The sequence below is a fragment of the Magallana gigas genome, chromosome 9, assembly GCF_963853765.1.
Source record: "Magallana gigas chromosome 9, xbMagGiga1.1, whole genome shotgun sequence".
Lineage (NCBI taxonomy): Eukaryota > Metazoa > Mollusca > Bivalvia > Ostreida > Ostreidae > Magallana > Magallana gigas.
Genome location: NC_088861.1, coordinates 36,526,975 through 36,539,018, shown reverse-complemented (window position 1 = coordinate 36,539,018; position 12,044 = coordinate 36,526,975). Strand labels below are relative to the sequence as shown.

The following is a 12,044-nucleotide window of genomic DNA, read 5'->3' as shown; positions in this document are numbered from 1 at the left end:
TTGAATATGTATGGGAACAAAATAGTTCTTTGATTGTAAATATTAGGCGTAAAAAAAAATTGCTTATATGATCAATAAAAAATTCTAGTACAATGCATAAAGATATGGTAAAAACAAAATATCTTTTTTTTTTGGTTGCGCTTCCTACAGTTTTTTAATCTACGTTTACCGCACAGCGGAGAAACTTAACATACCGGCTGCCGTCTGTTCAATAGATGTAGGGTACTCCACAAGAGTAGCGGCAGGCTGGAGGGAGTAGGGGTACTCGTAGGGGTTGTACATCAGTCCGGTGGCCGCACTGTCTGTAGGGGACACCAGGGGTGGGGGGTTGATCATGGTGGCAGAACTGGTAGCCACCTGTGGCATGCGTGGGGCCAGGATTAAGGGGGCACCTGCTGGTGTGGGGGATCGAAGCTGAGAGATCCCGGCTGTAAGGGGCGAAGCTGCAGTCAGAAACCGAGGCGCCTCTGAAAATTGATAATCTACTCGAATTAATGATTATATTCATTACCCAATTAGACATACTACATCAAATCCTTTTACAAAGAAAATTATAAATCAGTTGACAATTCTTTACATGAATGATACAATTAAGTAGATTATAGAACCATGCAATTAATATTCAAGCAATTTTGTTTAAATATGTATGACCTGCAAAATGAAGTCGGAATTCTTATACTAAGGTTGTTGTGTTATCTAACACAATTTCTTAATTCTTGAGATTATCTTTTATAAAGTAAGTCTGTCAGTTTGCAATCAAAACCGTCCATTGAAACAGAAGCATAAGTCTAATGGATAGAAAGGCTTGATGGTTGATACAAATATAAATTTTGTGTAAAATATTGAGGCTCTGTATAAAAAAAACTAATATTGCTCGAAAAACTGTTTGATATAAATTTGCTACAGTTAACCATATGAGCATACTGTCATTTTTATAGTTGTGACCCTCATGTTTTCCCATTTCCTCCCCTCCCCTTTCCGCCATTCCTAAGCTTGTGCTAATAAAATCTTAAGAAATCGACACTTATTTTCAAATCCCTTTTGCCTTGTTCATACAGTGTTAGTTCATTTTGTTTTCCCCTAAACCCTGACCAACAAAAACCCACACTACCTCCATATCCAATGTCTGAAAAAGCTCCACTAGTAAACATCTGACTAGTTTGAGGAAACCTTGCTCCTCCATTAAGTCTTCCTAAACAGGAGTTTTCTAAATCAAATTTTGAATTTAATTTTAATCAACTTTGAAACCAAAAAACATATGCAACAAATATTTTAAAATTAAACTGACCACCAAAAAGCAAAATTAGAGTTAGTTTCGACTTTTCCTTGATGATTATTTTTAAAGAAGAGAATTTAGATTTTTTCAGCATGGGCAAAGAGGGAGCAAGGTCATCTTTTCATAGATAATTTTTGAAAAAAAAAGAAGTTTTTTGCTTTTTCAGAATGGACAAAGAGAGTAAGTGTAGCTGGCCTGCTTGGATGATATTTTTTTTCCAAAAAGAAGAGAATTTAGCTTTTTTTAAACAAAGAGGGAGAAAGGCACTTTTTCCATGGATAAATTGACATAAAAAAAGTTTTTTTGCTTTTTTCAGATTGGAACAAGGAGAGAAATTGTAGCGGGCCTGTTGTCTAAGAGATGCACAGGTGAACAGGTATGTGATAATACCTGAGGTCTTGAGTATGCTCTTATGGTCGAGTCCGCTGGTGTCGAATTGACCCAACATTTGCATGGTTTGAAGTTGTGCATTCCAAGGAAGTCCAAAGGCATCTTGAAAAAGGTGCAAAAAACACAAGAGTCAGTCAACCAGCTGGCACACACCCAAATCTCAACAGTTGCTGGTTCCTTCCAAAGACTGAACTAGTTCCCACACCAAGATTTTTAACATTAATTTAAAGCAAATAAAAAATTTGGTTTCATGCTATTTATATTAATTTGAATAACATCTTTTATAAAAACTGTGGCAAAATCTGCTGATTGATCATAAATCTATTCAACCAATGATAATATTTTATCGATATGTGAATTTTAATGGAACCATTTTCAGTCTGAAAGGATTCACAGCCTTGCAAAAAAGCTCAACTATTTCCTGAAAGAATTTGCAACTCTAAGGTCAAGGCATCACCCTGATACTTGAAACTTATATATGCCAACAATGTAATTCAGAGGTCAAAGCCATCTTTTTTCAATTTGTCATTGCAAATTCTTCCATTTGTTTAGGAAATTTCAAACAAATACAAAAACTTTACAAAAGAGAAAATAGAACTTTTAAAGGGTAAAGGCAATATTCCGAAGATGTTAAAAAAATAAAACATTGCATTTATTAAATCATTCCATTTTTTTTTTTTTTTGAGGGGTGGTCTTTTTTGCCTTTTTGTTTGTCAATTTTTTTTGGGGGGGAAGGGAGAATTTAATAAAGAAATAAGACATGCTAATACACAGCATACAATGATGAATACTTTGATACATCCAATAATTGCATGCATATCATAACTTCTTTGATGAACTTATAAACAACATGTAAAATAATAGAAAAGTACAGTGAAGAATCTCCAAAGAAAATAGAAGGGTAAATGATGGCTATAAAATATAATTATTATTTTGATTTCCTGTGGTATTAAATATCTATTCCAAATTACTTGTATCTGTAGACAAAATATTTAACAAACCTCCTTCCACATCGTTATAAAAAAATTCAAAGTTAGACAGATTTAATTCTATTTTCTTAAGAAATATTCTTTCTTCACTGTATAAAAATTTAAAACGAATGTGGAAAATATCTCAGCCGTGATGGTGAAAAAGACTAAATATATGTAATAAAGATATCTAAAATAGAGTCAATTTATAAAACATGTTACATTAAGCCAACAACGTGTCTGAATTGTAAGTTGGTAAAATCAACAACCTAACTAATCCGAATAAATAAAAAGCAGCTGAAATAAAGAAAATACTCTAGGCTTCAAGGAGGTAATCTTCTTTTTTTTTTTTTTTTTGTTGAATTATTTTATATTTACTGAAATTTTGAGTCCATAATAAGAATAAGAGTTACTCCCCTTACACTGCTATATTGGATGTAGATTACAGTTACCCATTCTCCCAGTAAATAACACACCAATACCAACATGCAGAGATATATATATTTTCATACAAATGCTACCTTCCCTCTCTGAAGCCTTCAATAAAAGGTGATACTGAAAGCAGACATTCAGCAAGACACAAACCATATGAGTTATGTAGTAATTCAATATTTTTCAATTATGCCAAATTTGCACAGTTGCTCTCTTTTTATCACAAATCTATCAGAAATAAATGGACTCTTTAAAAGAAAATCTAAACAAAGAATTGTATATGATTTCGTGTCTTGTTAGATCTCTCCTCTCAGAGGTATAATGATATATACAAACAAGAGGCCCATGGGCCACATCGCTCACCTGAGGAACAATAGCTATGATAAAATCAGCTCAAAGGAGTCATAATACAAACTATCTGGACAATTTACAATAATACATGTAGATCCTGTATAAATAAAATCCATTTTCCCCTGGATATTCTTATGTTTATAATCATTAGTCCCTTTTCTAACAGGATGATTTTATAGTCATATCATATGTTGAGTATTGCAGTTCTCAAAAAGATCCCTAACAATAGTTTATATATGGGATATAAACGTACATCAAACTCTGAACCTTCTCGTGAGGCCAAAGAATTGTCCTGGGGCCAAAGTCTTAACAATTATAAAGAATTATCTGGCTGATTAGTTTCTGAGAAGATTTTTAAAGATTTACCCTATATATTCCTTTGTTAAACTTTGACCCCCCACCCCATTGTGGCCCCACCCTACCCCTGGGGATCATTATTTTCACAACTCTGAATCTACACTACCTGAGAATGCTTTCACACAAGTTTCAGCTTTCCTGGCTGATTAGTTTCTGAGAAGAAGATTTTTAAAGATTTACTCTGTTTATTCCTATGTAAAACTTCGACCCCCCATTGTGGCCCCAACCTACCCCCAGGGGTTATTATTTTCACAACTTTGAATCTACACTACCTGAGGATGCTTCCACACAATTTCCAGCTTTGCCGGCGGATTAGTTTCTGAGAAGAAGATTTTTAAAGATTTACTGTATATATTCCTATGTAAAACTTCGATCCCCCATTGTGGCCCCACCCTACCCTCGGGGGTCATGATTTTCACAAATTTGAATCTACACTACCTGAGGATGCTTCCACACAAGTCTCAGCTTTCCTGGCCGATTAGTTTCTGAGAAGAAGATTTTTAAAGATTTACTTTTTATATATTCATGTTAAACTTCGACCCCCCATTGTGGCCCCACCCTACCCCCGGGGGTCATGATTTTCACAACTTTGAATCTACACTACCTGAGGATGCTTCCACACAAGTTTCAGCTTTCCTGGACGATTAGTTTCTGAGAAGATGATTTTTAAAGATTTACTCTATATATTCATTTGTTAAACTTCGACCCCCCCCCATTGTGGCCCCACCCTCAGGTGAGCTAAAAAGGTTAAGTTTACAATTCAATAAGTTGGTTTCTGGAAGAACAGACTTTGAAAATTTTCGTAATAAATTTTGACAATTTTTTTTACTTTTTTAATCCGTTGCTTTTAAGATCTGTGTACAAACATAGAAATGTGAGCAAATCTCTGTATCTTGCTTATAATTCGAAGCTTAACACTCAAATATGGTTAGTAAATAGAAATTGTAGGGTAACAATTAAACACAAGAAACATGCACTACATGTATAACAAATAAAGAACACAATTTATTTTTTCTAAATGAATCATATATATACATGTATATACCTACATATTTCCGTCAGCGATATCAAACTCTATTTAAACTGAATAAACTCGAGAAAATGCCGAGCATCTCAACAAAACCTATTGCATTAATCTACCATTACGCAAAAGATAATGCCGAATTACCGATAGAATGAATTGTACTTCAGTACCCCTACATCAGATATTGCTTAATTTGCGCAGGTAAACTGTCAACTGTTTGATTTACCGAAGTCTCTGTTTTATTTGATACGTAAAAATCACGAAATACAGACGATAGTTCCCAGGTTACAAAGCATAAATAATGAAAACGAAACGAAAATCAGAACAAGCTAACACCAACGTCATGTGTGAAAACTGTCAACGCATTGAAATATTTAGCCTTAATTTACTTCACAAAATCGGCCCCAATATATTTTGCATGTTTCAAAAATTTCCCTTCATACGCGAACGGTTGCATTGCAAGTAAATTCATCATAGTTAAACAAAGAACCTCGTTTTAGAAGTATGGAATACGAGTCTTGATAAAATGGGTATGCAAACCCGGGCCGTGGCAAAATAAAAGCCGGGGCAGATCGGCAATCGTCAATTCCAAATACGCATTATTTTGCAGCAATATTTACAGCGAATACAAATAAACTGGTCCATCAAATATCCCGAAATTTTAATGAGATTGGCAGATTAATACCTGCCAATCTTTTGTTTTGCTCAGACCAAGTCTTGCCTACCCATTTTACCGTAGGTAATTCTTACCGTATGCCGAGCCCGAAGCTATTAAACTGATTGAAACACGCATTTCCTTTATTATTATTTTCGTAATAACTCAGATTTGAATCAGAATTAGCACTTAATTTTTGCAATTTATATTTTCCTTCCCATAAGGATAATTTATGCTAAACTACGTTGAATTGAACTAATTAGTTCTTGAGAAGAAGATTTTTAAAAATGCACCCCCCTTTTTCTACAGTTTCAAGGTTTTCTCCGCTTTGAATACAGATCGGACTTTTATTTCTGCAATTTATATTCGCCCTCACATAAGGATGCTTTGTGCCAAATTTGGTTGAAATTGGATAAGCGGTTTTAGAGAAGAAGTTCAAAATGTGAAAAGTTTACAGACGGACAGACAGACGGACAGACGGACGGACAGACGGACGACGGACAAAATGTGATCAGAATAGCTCACTTGAGCTTTCAGCTCAGGTGAGCTAAAAAGAGAGAATTCCGTCACAGGGTGATAAAATATAGAAGCGGTCTATCATGCATGAACTACTACAAAAGATCAGTGACCCAATCCATCAGGCGTGGCCATCTCCAAGGGGGTGGAAGGAAAAAAAAATTCCTTAAGCCAAAGAAAAAAAAAACACCATAATGCAAAAAAATAAACACAGACAGCCAAGGGGGAAGATAAAGGGAATAAACGTAAAGCTATAAACACTGCACACAGAACTGGCGTGGGTTGCGAGTGGGCGTCGGCTGCCGCCAGACTTACGAGTGGAGGTAGAGGACTGACCCCCGCCCGCCTGGGTGGTGGGGGGTTTGGAGGTGTCGCGGTAAGTGCCGTTGATGATGGCCAGTTCCATGAGCTGACGTTTCTTAAGGTCATCCTCTCCGTCGGGCTGTAAAGAAAGAGTCGCAAACACGTCAACATTCACACGTTAGTAGGTACACTTTGTTACGTTACCCTGTCTCTCCCGGAGACAGGCCTGAGACTTACGAGCTAGAGGGATCGCTTTGGAATCGCGATATGTCCCATTCAAGATGGCCAGTTCCATCAATTGCATTTTCTTCAAATCATCTTCCCCTTCGGGCTGAAAAAAGCCAACCAAATACTCTGTTCTCTTACACTATTCTATCAGGGGGGTCTCATGTGTTATTATTTTTTTTGTCCCATATTTAATATTTTTTTTATTAGGAAGTTAGATTGATTTAGTGTGTTAGCAGAGTTAAAGGAAACTTTTGTTTAAAATTGATAAGGATATAAATTGACAAGACAAACAGAGCGAGAGATGAAGGCTTGCTGCGCCTGCCTTGTCTCCCTGCTAGACACTACACAATCAAGGCTTTCAGGTGTCAGCTACTCTTGGTTAATAGAAAAAAGTCAACAATTAGTGCTCGGTTTAGTCGGTTATAATTCATACACTGTGAGACCTCAGCAAGTGCTCACGAAATGAAAGGAGAGAAAATCGCAGTTTTTGTTATTTGCAGTTACTCAAATCAAAATGTAGACTATGAAGTATATTTTTTTTTTTAAATCCTGCTTAGAACTTGGCTACTCTTTTGAACTTTATTTTTGAATGCCACCATTTATCTCTCTCTAGTTATTCTGAACATTCTATAAACCCGTGAAAAAACAGCGTCGTTATTTCTTTGATCAGCTGATACTAACAACTTAAAAAATAGCAGGTAACAATCCATTTATTTCCTCTATTGTATCTTCAGATTAAATAAAATAAATGCATCCATAGTCTAAATACGACAGGTAATTTTTTTTTAAAAGGACAATGAACGCCAAGGGGGAAAAAGAGGCCTTCTGATTTGACGAATACCTTCCAGCAAGCTTCATGCGAAAGAAAAATATGCTGAAAAATGATAATAATCTAGTGTTTCTTGTACAAAGCCAGTTGAACACACAGTTTGGGGCAACACATTAGCTGACAATCTATGATAATTACAGGTTTATGGAGTCCGAGACAAGTGCCCTGGTGAAGTTTTGAATATTTATAAAGCCCTGCCACGTCTAAACACGTTTTCTGAATTTCTTTGCTGAATTTGGTGTTAGAAGAATACACAGAATTCAAGAGAATAAAAGTTTTCCTCTATGAAGTGAAAAAAATATACATTAGATATTACGAGTAAAGCTAGCAAAAATAACTCAGGATAACTTGTTTTCCTTATGTTCCGAATTCGCTCTGCCATATTTGATCGTGCAGTTGCATTTCATGTAAACTAATCATTGACCAGATAATCAAAATCAAAAGAAGTCAAAGACTCTTGCAAAATAAATGGTGAATATCATATCTTATTTAAGGACAAGAAATAAAACAAGCAATAGTCTGCAATTCAAATTATTTCTATGGCATCTAAATGAATCCCTTGACATTGAATAGAATCTAGATGGACAGGGTTATATAGTAAGATATGATTTTGACGAGTTCGTTCAACATGATGGATAACCGAATTTGGCCCTTATTCATCAATACTACCCCCCCCCCCCCCCCACACACCACTCCACTGTAGTACAGACTTCAGTATGGACATGCTGACCGATCACTTGAGAAGTTTTGACAAGGACTCATGAAACGACGATGTTCCTGTCACGTCTCTCCTGAATTCGTCAGTCCGAGCCCCTGATTGATTTTTATGAGAAGATTCATCACCTAGTTGTGATGTTTTGACAGTTTAGAGTGCAAGGACGGGAACCCCTCGGGGAAAAAAAATACCTTGAAGTTTTGGGCCAGAAAAACCCTGATGTGGTCTATAAAAAGGGGGTTAGTACTGGAGACTGGGTGGGATTATATATTCTTGTTATGGACTTGTCTGATCATATCAAGTGATAATTGTCTTGTATATAGTCGTTTCTTGTGGCCAATGTAAAACATTCCATTCAACAGGTTGTATCTTTTCTTACATGCTTTTTTTTTTAAGCTAACTGTATAACTTGTTTGCGTTTGTCCTTTGGAATTCGGCAAAAATGGATACGAAGAAATATAACAAAATACTGTTTGTTTTTGGTTAATCATAAGAAATAGGAAAATCAATGCTGAGCCTGCAGTGTTTACCGGTTTCTGGACAAGCCATACAATTCTATTTGTGTTTCAAATATTTGCCAACACAGTGGTTGAAATTACTGAAGGTCTGAGCAAAAGAAACAGTCCAACAAGTTCAGACCCTGTCCAGAGACCTTTGTATGCACACTGTGCAAGACTAGCCTTTTGCTTTCTCTCTTTATCTAAGCGTTAATTGTTAGTGAATAAAGTGTCAAGCTCAATTCTTCTCTAGGGGCAGCCCAACCAGCTAATTTTCCCCAACAGAAGTCAACAATTGTATTGATTTCTAATGTCAACAGAAAATGAGTTACAGAAATCTCTTCTGTCAACAATCAGACTGAGCTGGATTCCAGCAATGTTCACACAGAAGCGGGTATCCTATCTACTGAATGGAAACCCCCTCCCTCAATGGTCCCAACACAAAAGCACTAGACCAAACATTTCCCCATGCTGTTTGCTCTGGTGGGCCAAGTCTCTGACGACCCATTGTCTCCCATTGAAGACAGACACTGAACACCCCACAAACATTTTCACTATGGATGACAGGAACGCGGTTTATTGTTGGGACACTTTTCTCTGAGGGCTTGAAAAACACCATCGCCTAATTCTACTCAGTCTAAGTAAGCCCCCCTGGTTTGTCAATATATAAATATATATTTATGTACTCTTTAATATACAGAAGATCCCCCCTTCTTCCTTCTATTCTATCTCCTTTGATCAACTCTTGGACAATTTTGCAAGTCAGTGCAAACTTTGGTTTGAATAATTATTGAAATCTATATCCAGTAGAAAAATTCTATCCATTCTTGAGAAATAACAACCTTGTAAGAAGTCTGTCATTGAGCCTAGAAACTGAGTCCCAATCTTGTCAAAGGTGTTTAAAGACCTTTAAACCGATTACTTCATCTCTTTTCTTTCAACAACTCTTACAGGCTAATTCCCTTTTTTAAGCCTTTACAATGACAGCATTCTTCAATCAAGGTTATACCAATCTGTAGTACAAATTCTCTCTAGAAACCTAAAACAGTTACCAAAAACTGGCATCAAATTTCATGGCTTTAAGCTAGCGAGAAGAAATAAGCTCACTATTTATAAATTCTGACATCTACTATTACAACATCTATTCATCTTTTACAATGAAAATTAAAAGAGGAAGAGATTGCTCATTCACGTTTCCTGCTTTCCATTTGACACAAAGTTCTCGGTCCTTATCTATTTCAAAAATGCAATAAAACCAAAGCTCAAATCAACAATTGCAGCAGGAAAAGTTTGGAGTTGTATCTCTTTCCTGAAATTAACACTTGACCATTCAACTCAGACCCACTTCACTTTTGTTTCCGACCCTCATTTACCATAGAGAGGAAATATTTCAGATGAGCGTAATAAAACTTCCTTATCACTCTGATAATTCTGTCGATCCATAACAATTTTGATTTCTATCAACAGGAGATATATCTTTTTATCATGTCCTATTTTACTTGAATTTTTTTTGTTCCTCTATTATGAGCAATACCTCAAGAACCTTATCGTAACAGAGGGACAAAAGATTACAAAATCAGAGAGGAAATATTCTTTTTTTTTCTGTTGCATAAACAACCTTTATTTTGGTTAATATATACATGTCTTAATTGTCTTCAGTGTCAAATGAAGATACATGACATATTTCGACTAAACCTAGTCTAAATTGGGCTATTTTTTTCAAACCTGTTATTTCTGAATTAACTGTTAGAGGTCATTCTAATTTTCTCCAATCCCATTGCACAAGAAAGAAAGAGACTAATCTATATATATATATACTATTTTTAAAGAAACCCATTTATGTGTTCCATACTAGCACAAGGTCCCAATACTAATCCTAATACTGCTTTTCAAAGAACTCTTTATCTTTTAATAATCTTCAAATTGAGGTCTCAAAGCCCCTTTACAAAACCTTGCATGTTAAGACTCTATTAACTTTAAGGTTTGTGCATTGACACAACCATGAAATAAAGTTCTGTTCAAGCAACCCACTTACTGTCATGACATATTTTTGCTCCTAAACCTCCCCCCTCCCCTCCCAGCTTTCAAGTAAACAGGCCAAAAACTTCTCATCAAATACCCCTCTCTGAATGACCAGACTTAACTTTCCCTGTCCAGACTGGGGGCTCTTTATCATGGCTGCTCTAGAGAGCAGTTTTATGAATTTAATGCATCTTGATTTGACATTAAACATCCCAGTGGCTGTTATTGGTGAGTGATATCTTAGTCTTGTTATGCCAGAAGTAATGGCCTCGTACAAATAGGAACAGCGTAAGCAAGCTAGAAATCAACATTAAAACAGTACGTCTTCAAAACATGAAAATACATTACATTAACAGGAACGAAATCAAAACAAGAGCTAGAGTTACTGGTCTCCATTATAATTGCATTTACAGGCTCTTAAAAAGTGTTTTCAATTATCTTTGCCAGCCTGTTTGCTCTTCTGAATTAGCCATTTTTATGTTTCTTCGAGATGAATGAGCGTAGGGTGGGAATGCCGATGTCGGCCATACTTACAGCGGGTACAAGGAGTTTCTTCACTTCCTCCATCGCTTTGGCCATTTTGACCTCGGCTCTGTTAACTGTGTCCTCAACGGTGATGAGGACATGTAGCTCCTCATTCAGATGCTCCCAGTTTGGCTTTCCTCGGTTTTGTTCCTCCTGTTTAAAACAAAACATGAGGCTTTAAAAATACAAAATTGCAACATTCCAAACACAACAAAAGAACTTGCATTCCAGAAAAATATGTTTTTCTGCTACATTGCTGGAACTATCTTTGTAGTAATTAACAAAAAGCATTGAATTACCTAGCTATAATTAAGTTAACCTTAAATTAGAAAAATATGTATTGGGAAGATTATTGTGTTTACTTGTAACTGTACGTTTGCACTTGTAAAATCAAGTTCTATATTTACAAATATTCATCTGCATTTATAAATATGTATCACTCTGATGTGACTCTGGAGTTCAATTCTTCTTTATACTTTGTATTTTAAAAAAAGCAAAAAAGCATGTGTTTTACAAGGATAATTGAAATATAACTGGTTAACCACAAATAAAATGCATGCTCTATTTGTAGTGTCACTGTGAAAGCCACAGTCATGATTCAGAACTACATAAGTGACATCGATTCCCCGAGTTTGACTTATAATTACAGCTTGCTCTTCCTCAGAGACACCCCGAACTGCAGGCTGAAATCATTACAACAAATCAAATGAAGAAAGGCTGATCCTACGCTCCTCAATCTTCATAATTCTAAATCAAGATAAAGAACTGTTTGCATAGTGAATATCGATGGACACGTTTAGTGCCCGATTTCAGCGGCTGAAGAAACATCTGAGCCATTTTCTAAACATGCCCTTCTTGCAGCAAAAATTTCACTCGTAGATCAATCATATGCATCTGTTTCCCAAGAAAACTCTCACAACCAAGATGCTTGAACATTTAGCCAAACACCCTAAAAA

At 35.9% G+C, this 12,044-nt stretch overlaps 1 protein-coding gene across 11 annotated transcripts in view; it reads right to left on the bottom strand.

Annotated features, from left to right (window-relative positions):
- Positions 1-12,044, bottom strand: part of LOC105333779 (protein quaking-A) — a 36,060-nt gene that overhangs the window by 9,281 nt on the left and 14,735 nt on the right. For 3 of the 11 annotated variants that reach the window (XM_066071014.1, XM_066071013.1, XM_011436946.4), the window contains exons 4-8: positions 11,098-11,241; positions 6,285-6,411; positions 1,667-1,768; positions 1,112-1,207; positions 195-482 (exon numbers count right to left, since the gene is read on the bottom strand). In XM_066071014.1, coding sequence (XP_065927086.1) covers positions 195-482; positions 1,112-1,207; positions 1,667-1,768; positions 6,285-6,411; positions 11,098-11,241 — 757 coding nt within the window. Of the gene's footprint in view, positions 1-194; positions 483-1,111; positions 1,208-1,666; positions 1,769-6,284; positions 6,412-6,509; positions 6,604-11,097; positions 11,242-12,044 lie in introns of all 11 variants that reach the window. The other 8 variants (XM_066071015.1, XM_066071016.1, XM_034479694.2 and 5 more) reach the window with 7 other exon arrangements.